We start from the raw sequence: 10,365 nt of genomic DNA, 5'->3' as shown, positions 1-10,365 counted from the left end.
TTAAAGCTGTAACCAGAATTATAGGTCACCGCTTAGATGTCTGCATGCAAAAGCCGAGCAACAAAGGTTAATTAATCCCATGAATAAAGAGGAGAGTGAAAATAGGGAGAGAGACAGAGAGAGAGCAGAAACCAAGCGCGCAGCACGGATAGAGTTTCTCCCGGCGAGGGATCACTTTGACCTCCATGGATTCAGTTTCCCCTTCCTTGTGACTCACACGTCAAAGCTACACGCGACACGTTGATGCTACACAACGGTGGGAGCAACTATGATGCTTTTTCTTTTCTTTTCTTTTTCTTTCTTTCTTTTTAAATTGTGGGATAAACTTATGGTGATCGCCGAGCGCGCACTGCGGTTCCTGCCTCGGGGAACCATGGGCTCGTAAGATGCCTTCTCTGTGGAAGCGGATAACATTCTCGGTGGCCTCGGCGCTCTGTATCGGCTCGGTGGTCCTCTTGGTGGTGGCTTTATCCACGGAGCGGTGGGTTACCGGGCGGATCCTCTGTAAAACCGGGGTGGAGATAGTGAATGCGTCAAATCCCGAGCTGGACCAGTTCATCGGGAGCATTTATTACGGATTGTTCCAGGGAGGAAAGACCAAGAGGTGCGGGCTCGGGAACAGGCGGTCCAAAATTTACAGTAAGACGATTTCAGACTTTTAAAACTACACCGATGCTGTCTCATTAGAGTAGAACAACACGTGAGCATCACTTTTGTTTATTTTTACAGGGGGGTTCACCCTGAACTCAAACTTTGTTCTTTTAGTTGTGACATGAGTATAAAACATTTACTAAGATATGATCATAGGCCTTACAAAGAAGCTGATTCTGTGAACTCAAACCACTTTTACACTCACAAAAATCAGCGTGTGGCCTTATTTTAATGAATATACCAAAATTTTAGGGTTTGGGTAGCAAACAAAATACTAAAATTATCTAAGTTTGTTTGCTATCCACAAATTTACATAATAATGTAGAGGGTTACAGCTCTACTTTTTATACAGTCCAACAGAGCTGACAAGATGCTGTATTTGATTCTTTCTGCTCTCTCCAGTTTTCCCAAAGCTTGTGCGGACACTGAACGGGGGCCTCCACATGATGGTGATCCTGTTCCTGCTGGTGGCTGTGGGTTTCGCGCTGGTCAGTCTGTCTTTCTGCATTTACAACGCACGCAAGGTTCCATACCAGAGCATCAAAGGGCACAAGGGACTCTATCTGTGGAACTTCATCGCTGGTATGTCCGGGTTGGTATGTCTCAGATGATGCATCATTTTGTTTCTTGTCCTTTCCCTGACTTGCCTGCTCCTCTGTCTGCAGCTCTGTTTGGTGCCCTGGGTGTTCTGTGCTTCCTGGCAGCTGTCAGACACCACAGTCTGACCGAGCGAGTGGCAAACTTTAGGGAGCACCTCTTCGTCCTCGTTGTCTTGGATGACAGTCTGGACTGGTCTTTCTGGCTCGGCGTAGGCAGCATTGCAACTCACTTTGCTGTCTGTGGAGTGGTCGCGATGAGTCGTATCAAGCTGCCCAAACCGGAGATCAAAAAACCTGAAGAACCGACTGTCTCTGCTGTGGACCTGCTGTACTGAAGAATATTGTTTTTTAGCATTTTCATCACTAATGATGGACAAGCGCCAACCGTCAAAACAAAACAGTGCCAGGGCCCTGTTCCTTTGAAGCTGTAACTGAGTTTTAGGTTAATTACAGCCAAAATTATGGAGTCATAACTACATAAATTAACAAGTTGGGACTAAAGTGGCGCCTAACTCACATACAAAGCCCAGGCAAATTCGTCCTTACCTTGATGATCATGCAGCTGTTTGAAATGACTAATGTATTAGTATAAATCTGGCTTTGATGCATATGGATTTATACATTGTTATATTTGATTTTTCAGAGTAAAAGTCAAGCTTAAAAGTAAACATGCCAAATCTCATACTTTGAATGAGTGCTGCAGTGTGCAGCACAGATCCTAAAGTCAGTATGAAAATATATATATTTTTCTTTTAAATAGTCGTGTAAATAAAGTGTTAATGTGTAATCCTATGTTTGTACATCATGAATTTAATTCAGACACTTCAAAGCTCAGCAATACATGTCTGCAAAAGAGAATAGAGGGTTACATTAGTTATGTCAATCATTCACACTAGAAGAAGATTCACTCTCCTTGGTCAGTCAGTTCATGCAGGAGACAGACATCGAGATAGAAGAGATGGACTGAATGAATGAAAAAGCTGCAGAGCGTCCATCCTGAATTACACCTTTTACCGCATTCATCATCTACATATTGTTTGCAAATACATGATTATTTTCCAATCATATTTATGTGTTGACAAAGACAGAGTAGTCTCAAGTACGTGGTCTCTGTCAGGTCCTTTTCTGATGCTTTTTAAAATTTACTTATTTCATTTTTAAGAAGTTTTAAATGCTGAGCTTGAGAGATTCTTAGCCGATGATGCAATAAATAATTGTATGATGTGTTTAAATAAAGGACAGTGCTTTTAAGTAAAGTCTTCCTATGCAGCTTTCTATGAAGACAAAAAAAGTTGTTTGTTAGCAAAAAAGTGAAAAAATTATTTTGAAAAAGAGTTCATGTTACATCAGCAGGTCGAACTATTTCAGAGTCTTCAAGATCCATTCTCCCTTCTTCATAGAAACGTGTGTTCAGGCGTCTGTATATAAGATAGCATTAAACATCAAGTGCTTACTTTTTTGTGACTAGTTTATGACTTCTCTGGACACCAAAGCTTTGTTTTTCTTCTTAAGAGATTGTCTACAGCAGGGGTGGACAATCTTCCCAAAGAAGGCCACATGAGAAACTGAGACTGTTTCTTACGCGGCCTGACATTAATTTGAACTTTTTCTAATTTACTGGACTGTCCCTCAAGAATAGTTTCTAATGTGACCCCATTGGGAAGATTAACTACCCACCCCTGGTCCACAACATATAACGTCCGATATCCCTTCATTCACACACATATACACATGGTTTAATGATGTTAGAGAATCCCCTAAAAATCATTCCATGTATACAGTTAACTTTTATAATGGAGACGTGCTGTACCTACTACTAATATTGATCAGAAGAAGACTGATGATGCTTTTTAATGTCAAGCTTGAAAGAATATTTATTAGTAGATTCATGTTATAGTCAAAAATAAAAATACTGAAGATAAATACTGTGTGTTTTTATCTTTTTGCAGTTTATGTCAAGATTGTTTTACTTAGTGAAGTCAAACAAAGGCGATTGTATCAGTTTATATTACAGCCATTTTAACATACAAATAAGGAACCCGTGAAAACAAATATAAAGTGTTCATTAAAAGTATGAAGTTGCTACATGTTTTTCCAGCTTTAGGTCTTCTTAAACTGCTTTGATCGCCAAATAATATCACCAGTATCCGTAATACTGGCTCTTAATCAATTATCCATCTGCCGCTAGGTGGCGACAAAGCCCTCTCTCCGTCGTCTCACTGTGACGTACAAATAAACGCGACCGATCGGCTTCCTCTCGCACATGCTCAGTGTACGACCTTTAAAAGTGATTTATTTGGGCTCTCGGTGTGTGTGCAACAGATGACAATGTTTCTGGTGAGGACAGCTGCGCGGACGGCGGTGCGGACAAACTCCTGCAGGTCGTTTTGTGTCTCACACACTCAGCTGAGCGACAGAAAGGTGAGTTTAGCATCTGGTGACAGTTACATCATCATCATCACCACACGAGGCTCATTCAGTTTCAGATCAGTTCGGCTCCGTGTGTTGGTTCAGATGCTCTGCAGGTTCATGCGTGAGAATGTGGCCGTCTGCATCTTTTATCATATTAAACGGTGTTTGTGTGTCTACAGGGTCTGGTGCTGGGAGTGTTTGAGAAGGAGGAGGAGGAGGATGAGGGCACTCTTCAACTGACAGAGGCGGCTGCAGGGTTTGACAAGTCTCTCTCCGGAAAGCTCTCTGAGCTGCTCAAACTGTGAGTCTCTTTTACCTGCAGACTGAGAGTGAACAGCATCCTTTGTGTGCGATTAGCCTCATAAACATTTGTATTTCCCAGCTCTGGGCCTGCACTCAAGAACGGCAAAAGCAGAGTATTTTATGGACTTCACAAGGTAACAAGGTGTGACTTTATGTTTATAAACCCCCGTCTACTCAGTCTAAGATCTCCTGATGAATGTTGTTTGTGTGTCTCCTGCAGGACTTCCCATGTGTAGCATTAGTCGGTTTGGGTAAGAACAACGCAGGTGTTTGTCGCACAGAAAACTGGGACACCAGCAAGGAGAACATCAGGCAGGCTGTGTCAGGTATGCCGTTGGTGTGTATAACAGAAGGAGTAAAGTGTTGTGCAATATGGCTTAAATGTGTTATGGACTGGTTCTTATATAGCGCTTTTCTACTCTATTTGAGCACTCAAAGATTTATACAACATTCCCCATTAATACAAGCATTTTTTTTTTTTAAACTTCAGCGAACACTTCATCAGCCAGGGATAAATCCACCAATCTTCTGATTAGTAGATTATCTCACCCATCTATCCATCCATCCTCTTCCACTTATCCAATACATGGTTCTGGTGGCATTCCTACATATTTCCAGTTCCTTATGATGGATCTCAAGGTGTGAGATATGCAATCTCTCCAGCGGGTTCAGTGTCCACCACGGGATCTCCTTGCAGTTGGGTGTGACTAGAAAAGCTCCATTTGGAGGCATCCCAACCAGATGCATGAACCACCTCAGCTGGCTCTTTTTTTTTTTTTTTTTTTTTTTTTCATCTATGACATATCCCAAAGTCATTGACCATTAATTTTATCAGCCACAAAGTTAACTCTGCCTTTTCTTATTCCTTCTGTTTGTTAATCAAACAGTCATGCTATAATAATCTGTCAGTGTGGAAACTGCTGTTATGCTTTGACACCCTTAGAAATGTTTGTACAAGTCTAAGGTGCGTTTGCGAATGAGTGCTTGTGTAATCCGTGTACTCTGGGTACTGGAGCATAGCACAGCACCTCTGAAATGCTTTGGATCTCAAAGTGAAAGTAAATTAAAAAAGTGCATCCTCTGATTCGGACACGAATGTTACCTATCTTTAATGCCTCTGGGATGTTTAAAAGGTAAAAATAAATGCATCATATTTGACCTTTAGCTCAGAGGTAATGCAGATTGTCACCTTCAGGTTCTATTGCACAGAATTGCTTCTGTTGCATGTTACATCTTCATCTGCACTCATTCGGGTTTATGCTGAATTCGTACCTGGTTTGTTTCTGTCATTCATGCGCGTTCAGCTGGCTGCCGGTTGCTTCAGGACCTGGAGGTGAGCCACGTGGAGGTGGACAGCTGTGGTGATGCCCAGTCAGCAGCAGAAGGCGCCGTTCTGGGATTGTTTCATTATGACCAGCTCAAATCCAAGAAGAAGACCAAAGTAACAACGCAGCTTCACGGCAGGTAGATTCGAGAAACTGAAGCTCGCTGACTGTCAGAGGTTTTTAACGCTTTAAATACAGCGACATGCTACTTCCTGTGTCTGACTCTTCCTAGCGCTGACGTGGTTGGCTGGGAGAAAGGCATCGTGTATGCAGAGGGCCAAAACCTGGCACGGCTTCTCATGGAAGCGCCGGCCAATCACATCACGCCTACTGCTTTTGCCAAAACCATTGAAGAGAAACTGGCTCCACATGCTGATCGAGTCACCATACACAAGAGGTGAGTGTTTCGTTAATCATCATCATCCCCGGCACCGCTTTCAAAATCAGGAAGAAAAAAACATTGATTTTAAACGGTTGTATGTTTCAGGTGAAACTCTTCCATGTATTGTCATAAATGATCAAAAACTTCTTCTCCTTCTCCTCCTCCTCCTCCTCCTCCTCCTCCTTTATTTATTTAGCTCTGAGCACTGATTTGGTTGTTGCAGTCAGTTACTTTATTTGTTTATTTTCATAATTAATTGACTTGGTGAATAAGCATTATTATTATTATTATTATTATTATTATTATTATTATTTAATGAATGAATGTATTTATTTACATTTTTTTCATATTTTTTTTTAAAGTCATGGGCTGATCTGTTTTCTTTCATAGGGGAACTGATTTTCTTTGGACTTGTTCAATTGGTTGAACAAGATGTTACCATGTTTATATTGTGTAATAGACACACAGTGTTTAATTGATATAAAGAAAAAGCTGTGTGTGGCCTTTAGGCATGGCACATACTCTTATAAACAGATAAACAACAGAGCATCTTCAAAATAACTGCGCTTTGGCATCTAAGAATTTCCCCTCCAGGTTTCAGGACCCTTTCAATTCAGTTTCCAATTTCGTTGTACTATTGTACTAGGTATGACTGTGCAATGACAATAAAGATTTATCTCTTATCTCTCAAATTACTTTGCCTCCTCTCATCAGTTTCTAATCAAATACTGTACAAAATGGTCCCATTCCCCCGACTGAAGGCATATAAAAAATATTTTTTTATGCATCCATTCTTTTCCACTTACCTAATTTAGGATCAGAGGGGGGCTGGAGCCTATCCCAGCTGCCACAGGGCGAGAGGCAGGGTACACCCTGCACAGAATAGCCCCAATAAGTGAATTACTGTTGTATATTTGCCGATCCTGTTTTTGTTCTGAAGAGTAGATGAAGTAGAAGTGTTTTTGTCTAATAAACTGTGCCATTGTAGACCGCAGGCTTGGATCGAGGAACAACAGATGGGAGCCTTCCTTAGTGTGTCTAAAGGTTCAGAGGAGCCCCCTGTCTTCCTGGAGCTACATTACAACGGTTCTCCTGACAGTAAGCAGCCTCCGCTGCTCCTAGTGGGGAAAGGCATCACGTTTGACAGGTAACACACAGCAATACGGGCTGGGATCAGATACACCATACAGTGCTGTCTTTACGATTCTCTGTCTGTAGTGGGGGCATTTCTCTGAAGCCCTCTGCCTCTATGGATGCGATGAGGGCCGACATGGGCGGAGCTGCCACGGTGTGCGCCTCCATCGTCACAGCAGCATCTCTGAAACTCCCTGTCAACATTGTCGGTGAGCATCTTGATATTAAATACCCTGTTTGTTTGTTTTTTAAATTTATTTTTGTCATACATAATATGTGTAAGTCTGAGCACTTCACTGCCCTGATTCATTCAGGTCTGGCCCCCTTATGTGAGAACATGCCCAGTGGGAAGGCTACTAAACCAGGTGATGTTGTCAAAGCCAAGAATGGAAAAACAATCCAGGTTAGTGGAATCCTGAAATGGGCATCGAATTGCTACCTGAGTGTGCTTGTGCCAACACTGTGGCTCAAGTGTTAGAGCGTGCCATCTACCAGTCAGAAAGCTGATGGATCAATTTGCAAGAACTTGGAATTGCTTCTGAATGTTAGAAGGTGCTTGGACATGGATTAATGTGCTGTAAGAATGTGCTTGTGGCTGGTGTTTATTATTAAGGGGGAAAAAAATCCAAACTTACATGGCCCTGTGTGGAAAAAGTGATTTCCCACTAAACCTAATAACTGGTTGACGACCCTTGGCAGCAACAACTGCAATCAAGTGTTTGTGATAACTTTTCCAGCACTGCGGAGGAATTTTGGCCCAATGATCATTGCAGATCCCAAAGGGTTGATTCTGTTAGTCTGGACGTAGCGTTTTCAGTGGGAGAAATGATTTGTCACTCATCCAAATGACTTCTTCAGTCTCAGCTGACTGCAGGTTTCCCCAACCTTATAAACAGTATATTTGTACAATGACTGACACCAGCCCACTGAATGAACAATGGGCTGTGAGGTCAGTTCCTTTATCATTAATATGCAGATTGTAATGACCATTGATCAACAACCAATTAAGCCCAATTATTTGCAAAATTGTTGTAATTCAGCCCCACTGGAGGGTTTTCAAGCATGAGCTGCCTTTTTAAGGTCATGTCACAGCATCTCAATTGGATTCAGGTCAGGACTTTTGACTAGGCCGCTCCAGCGTCTTCATTTTGTTGTTTTTAAGTCATTCCAAGGTGGACTTGCTGGTGTGTTTTAGATCCTTGTCCTACTGCAGAACCCAAGTGCGTTTCAGCTTGAGGTCACGACGGGCTGGACAGCCTCCTTCAGGATGTTTTGGTAGACAGCAGAATTCATGGTCCTATTTACCACAACAGTCCTCTAGGTCCTGAGGCAGCACAACAGCCCCAGAACATAACATTACCACCACCCTATTTTACTGATGGCATGATGTTCCCTTTCTGAAATCCTGTGTCGGCTTTATGCAGATGTAATGGAACACATACCTTCTAAAAATTCAACTTATGTCTCATCAGTCCACAGATGATGTGTCAGCAGTGGTTTTTTTTCCTTGGATATGCCATGGATGTCATTTTCACTCACTCACTCACTCACTCACACACACACACACACACACACACACACACACACACACACACACACACACACACACATTGTTGAATCCCGAACTCTGACCTTAACTCAGGCAAGTGAGGCTTGCAGTTCTTTAGATGTTGTTCAGGATCTTCTGTGACCTCCTGGATGATTCATCGAAGTACTCTTGGAGTAATGTTTTGAGGCCGGCCATTCCTGGGAAAGTTCGCCAGTGTTCCATGTTTTCTCCATGCCTGTATAATGGTTCTCAACATGGTTCATTGGAGTGCTTAGAAATGATTTTGTAACCCTTTCCAGACTGATAGATCCCGATTACTTTGTTTCAAAAGTGTTTCTTTAGATCATGGTATGATGTGTTGCGTTTTGAGATCTTTTAACCTGTCAGACAGGTTTTATGTAAGTGACCTCTTGATTCAACAGGTCTGCCAGTAATCAGGCCTGAGTGTATTTAGTGAAACTGAACTCAGCTTTCCAAAAAATGTGGTTAATCACAGTTAATTTATGATTTAACAAGAGGCACAACTACTTTTTCACACAGGATCGGGTAGGTTTGGATAACTTTTCTCTTTCACACCACTATAAGTACCAGGACATTTACTGCATGTGTACAGTTGTACAGTGTTTTTGTTTTTGTGTTCCAGGTTGATAATACAGATGCAGAGGGCAGACTGATCCTTGCTGATGCTCTCTGTTATGGACATGTCTTCAACCCCAGAGCCATTGTCAATGTTGCTACGCTAACAGGTAGGATTTCTTTAGCAGTTTGTTTACACAGTGACATCAAATTTTCTTTATGCTGCAAGACATTAATCATAGACAAATGTCAAAATCGTGGCGTATTTTGTCTTCAAGGTGCGATGGATGTAGCGCTCGGCTCAGCGGCAGCAGGAGTCTTTACAAATTCTGACTGGCTCTGGGAGCAGCTGCACAGGGTACTGCAGATACACGTTAAAACACGGTGTCTCAGTTCATCAGCTCTTCTGTTAACGTGTGTGTGTGTCCGTGTTTGTAGGCTAGTGTTGTGACAGGTGACAGGGTGTGGCGGATGCCTCTGTTCCAGCACTACACCAAACAGGTGACTGACAGCCAGCTGGCTGACCTCAACAACATCGGCAAGTACAGCCGGTACGTATCTGTGTCTCATCTCCTGTTAGAGGCATCGCTGCAGCAGAGAGACGTCCAGTCAATGCTCCAGTGTGCAATGAATTGGAATTTTTTTTCTTCTTCTCATGAGTGATTTCTTTTTAGTTCTGGTGGTGCGTGCACTGCAGCTGCATTCCTGAGGGAGTTTGTCAAAGCTCCTCACTGGGCTCATCTGGACATCGCCGGTGTGATGAGTAACAAAGACGAAGTCCCCTACCTGAGGAAAGGCATGTCTGGAAGACCAACACGTACACTGGTGGAGTTTGCTGCTGGTCTAGCCCACAATGGCTAAAAGGAGATGGACAACAAATATTGATTAGACTATTTCCCAATCTTCTAGCAAGACTCAACAGTGTAGGAACAGACCGAGGGCCAAACACGATGGTCAAATGCCACACAGTGTGAAACAGGCCACTGGATAAACTGATATAATTATATGAAATGGAGATATTTTGTAAAACATCTGAGCTTCACTGTTTCCATAAACCACATGCATCAGTCTCAGACCAGTCCCTGGTCCTGTTGTCATCCTGAAGCTGTGTAGCATCAACAGTATTTTTTGTAGTATGAATAAATAAATTCTTACTGGTAAATAAAAACTGTTTTGTATGACTGTCACTGTTCAAACATGCTCTATTGAGAATGGATGTACACGGTGTACCTCATTATAGTCATGTGATGATTTATTTATTTATTTTTAAGAAAAGAAATGTGGACAGTACCTTGCTAGTTTAGGGGCAAGGCACTGCCCCCAGTTTTTTATTTAAATTATTTATTTTCTTTTATTTGAAGGATTCTGGAAACCTGGCTGCAGATTTGCTTCCACTCAGAGATGGCAAAATGAGTGAGCTGGCCTCTCCTCCTG

The 10,365-nt window shown here is 42.2% G+C and overlaps 2 protein-coding genes across 2 annotated transcripts; both read left to right on the top strand.

Annotated features, from left to right (window-relative positions):
• Nucleotides 1-342: 342 nt before the first annotated feature.
• On the top strand, nucleotides 343-2,423 carry clrn2 (clarin 2). The gene is made up of 3 exons (XM_085408530.1): nucleotides 343-639; nucleotides 1,054-1,233; nucleotides 1,317-2,423. The coding sequence occupies exons 1-3, from the start codon at nucleotides 387-389 to the stop codon at nucleotides 1,583-1,585; spliced, it is 702 nt and encodes a 233-aa protein (XP_085264656.1). The 5' UTR covers nucleotides 343-386; the 3' UTR covers nucleotides 1,586-2,423.
• Nucleotides 2,424-3,481: 1,058 nt separating this feature from the next.
• lap3 (leucine aminopeptidase 3) lies at nucleotides 3,482-10,099 on the top strand. The gene is made up of 13 exons (XM_085409562.1): nucleotides 3,482-3,671; nucleotides 3,842-3,963; nucleotides 4,045-4,099; nucleotides 4,186-4,291; nucleotides 5,270-5,429; nucleotides 5,523-5,687; nucleotides 6,661-6,819; nucleotides 6,891-7,015; nucleotides 7,121-7,209; nucleotides 8,999-9,101; nucleotides 9,210-9,289; nucleotides 9,370-9,482; nucleotides 9,606-10,099. Exons 1-13 carry the CDS (start codon nucleotides 3,573-3,575, stop codon nucleotides 9,790-9,792), a joined length of 1,563 nt encoding a protein of 520 aa, XP_085265688.1. The 5' UTR covers nucleotides 3,482-3,572; the 3' UTR covers nucleotides 9,793-10,099.
• The last annotated feature ends 266 nt before the right edge of the window (nucleotides 10,100-10,365 follow it).

This window comes from Rhamphochromis longiceps, linkage group LG6, assembly GCF_057381845.1.
Source record: "Rhamphochromis longiceps isolate RC_006_pf linkage group LG6, R_longiceps_female_GT1.1, whole genome shotgun sequence".
Classification (NCBI taxonomy): Eukaryota; Metazoa; Chordata; class Actinopteri; order Cichliformes; family Cichlidae; genus Rhamphochromis; species Rhamphochromis longiceps.
Note: the sequence above shows the minus strand (reverse complement) of the source record. Positions and strands in the feature narration are given on the sequence as shown.

Excerpts from the sequence above, each read along its gene's own strand:
- clrn2 (XM_085408530.1), top strand. The coding sequence starts at position 387 with ATGCCTTCTCTGTGGAAGCGGATAACATTCTCGGTGGCCTCGGCGCTC. Across the intron at positions 640-1,053 it reads CAGGCGGTCCAAAATTTACA|TTTTCCCAAAGCTTGTGCGG; the intron begins GTAAGACGATTT and ends TGCTCTCTCCAG. Across the intron at positions 1,234-1,316 it reads TCTGTGGAACTTCATCGCTG|CTCTGTTTGGTGCCCTGGGT; the intron begins GTATGTCCGGGT and ends CTCTGTCTGCAG.
- lap3 (XM_085409562.1), top strand. The coding sequence starts at position 3,573 with ATGACAATGTTTCTGGTGAGGACAGCTGCGCGGACGGCGGTGCGGACA. Across the intron at positions 6,820-6,890 it reads AAAGGCATCACGTTTGACAG|TGGGGGCATTTCTCTGAAGC; the intron begins GTAACACACAGC and ends CTCTGTCTGTAG. Across the intron at positions 7,016-7,120 it reads ACTCCCTGTCAACATTGTCG|GTCTGGCCCCCTTATGTGAG; the intron begins GTGAGCATCTTG and ends TGATTCATTCAG.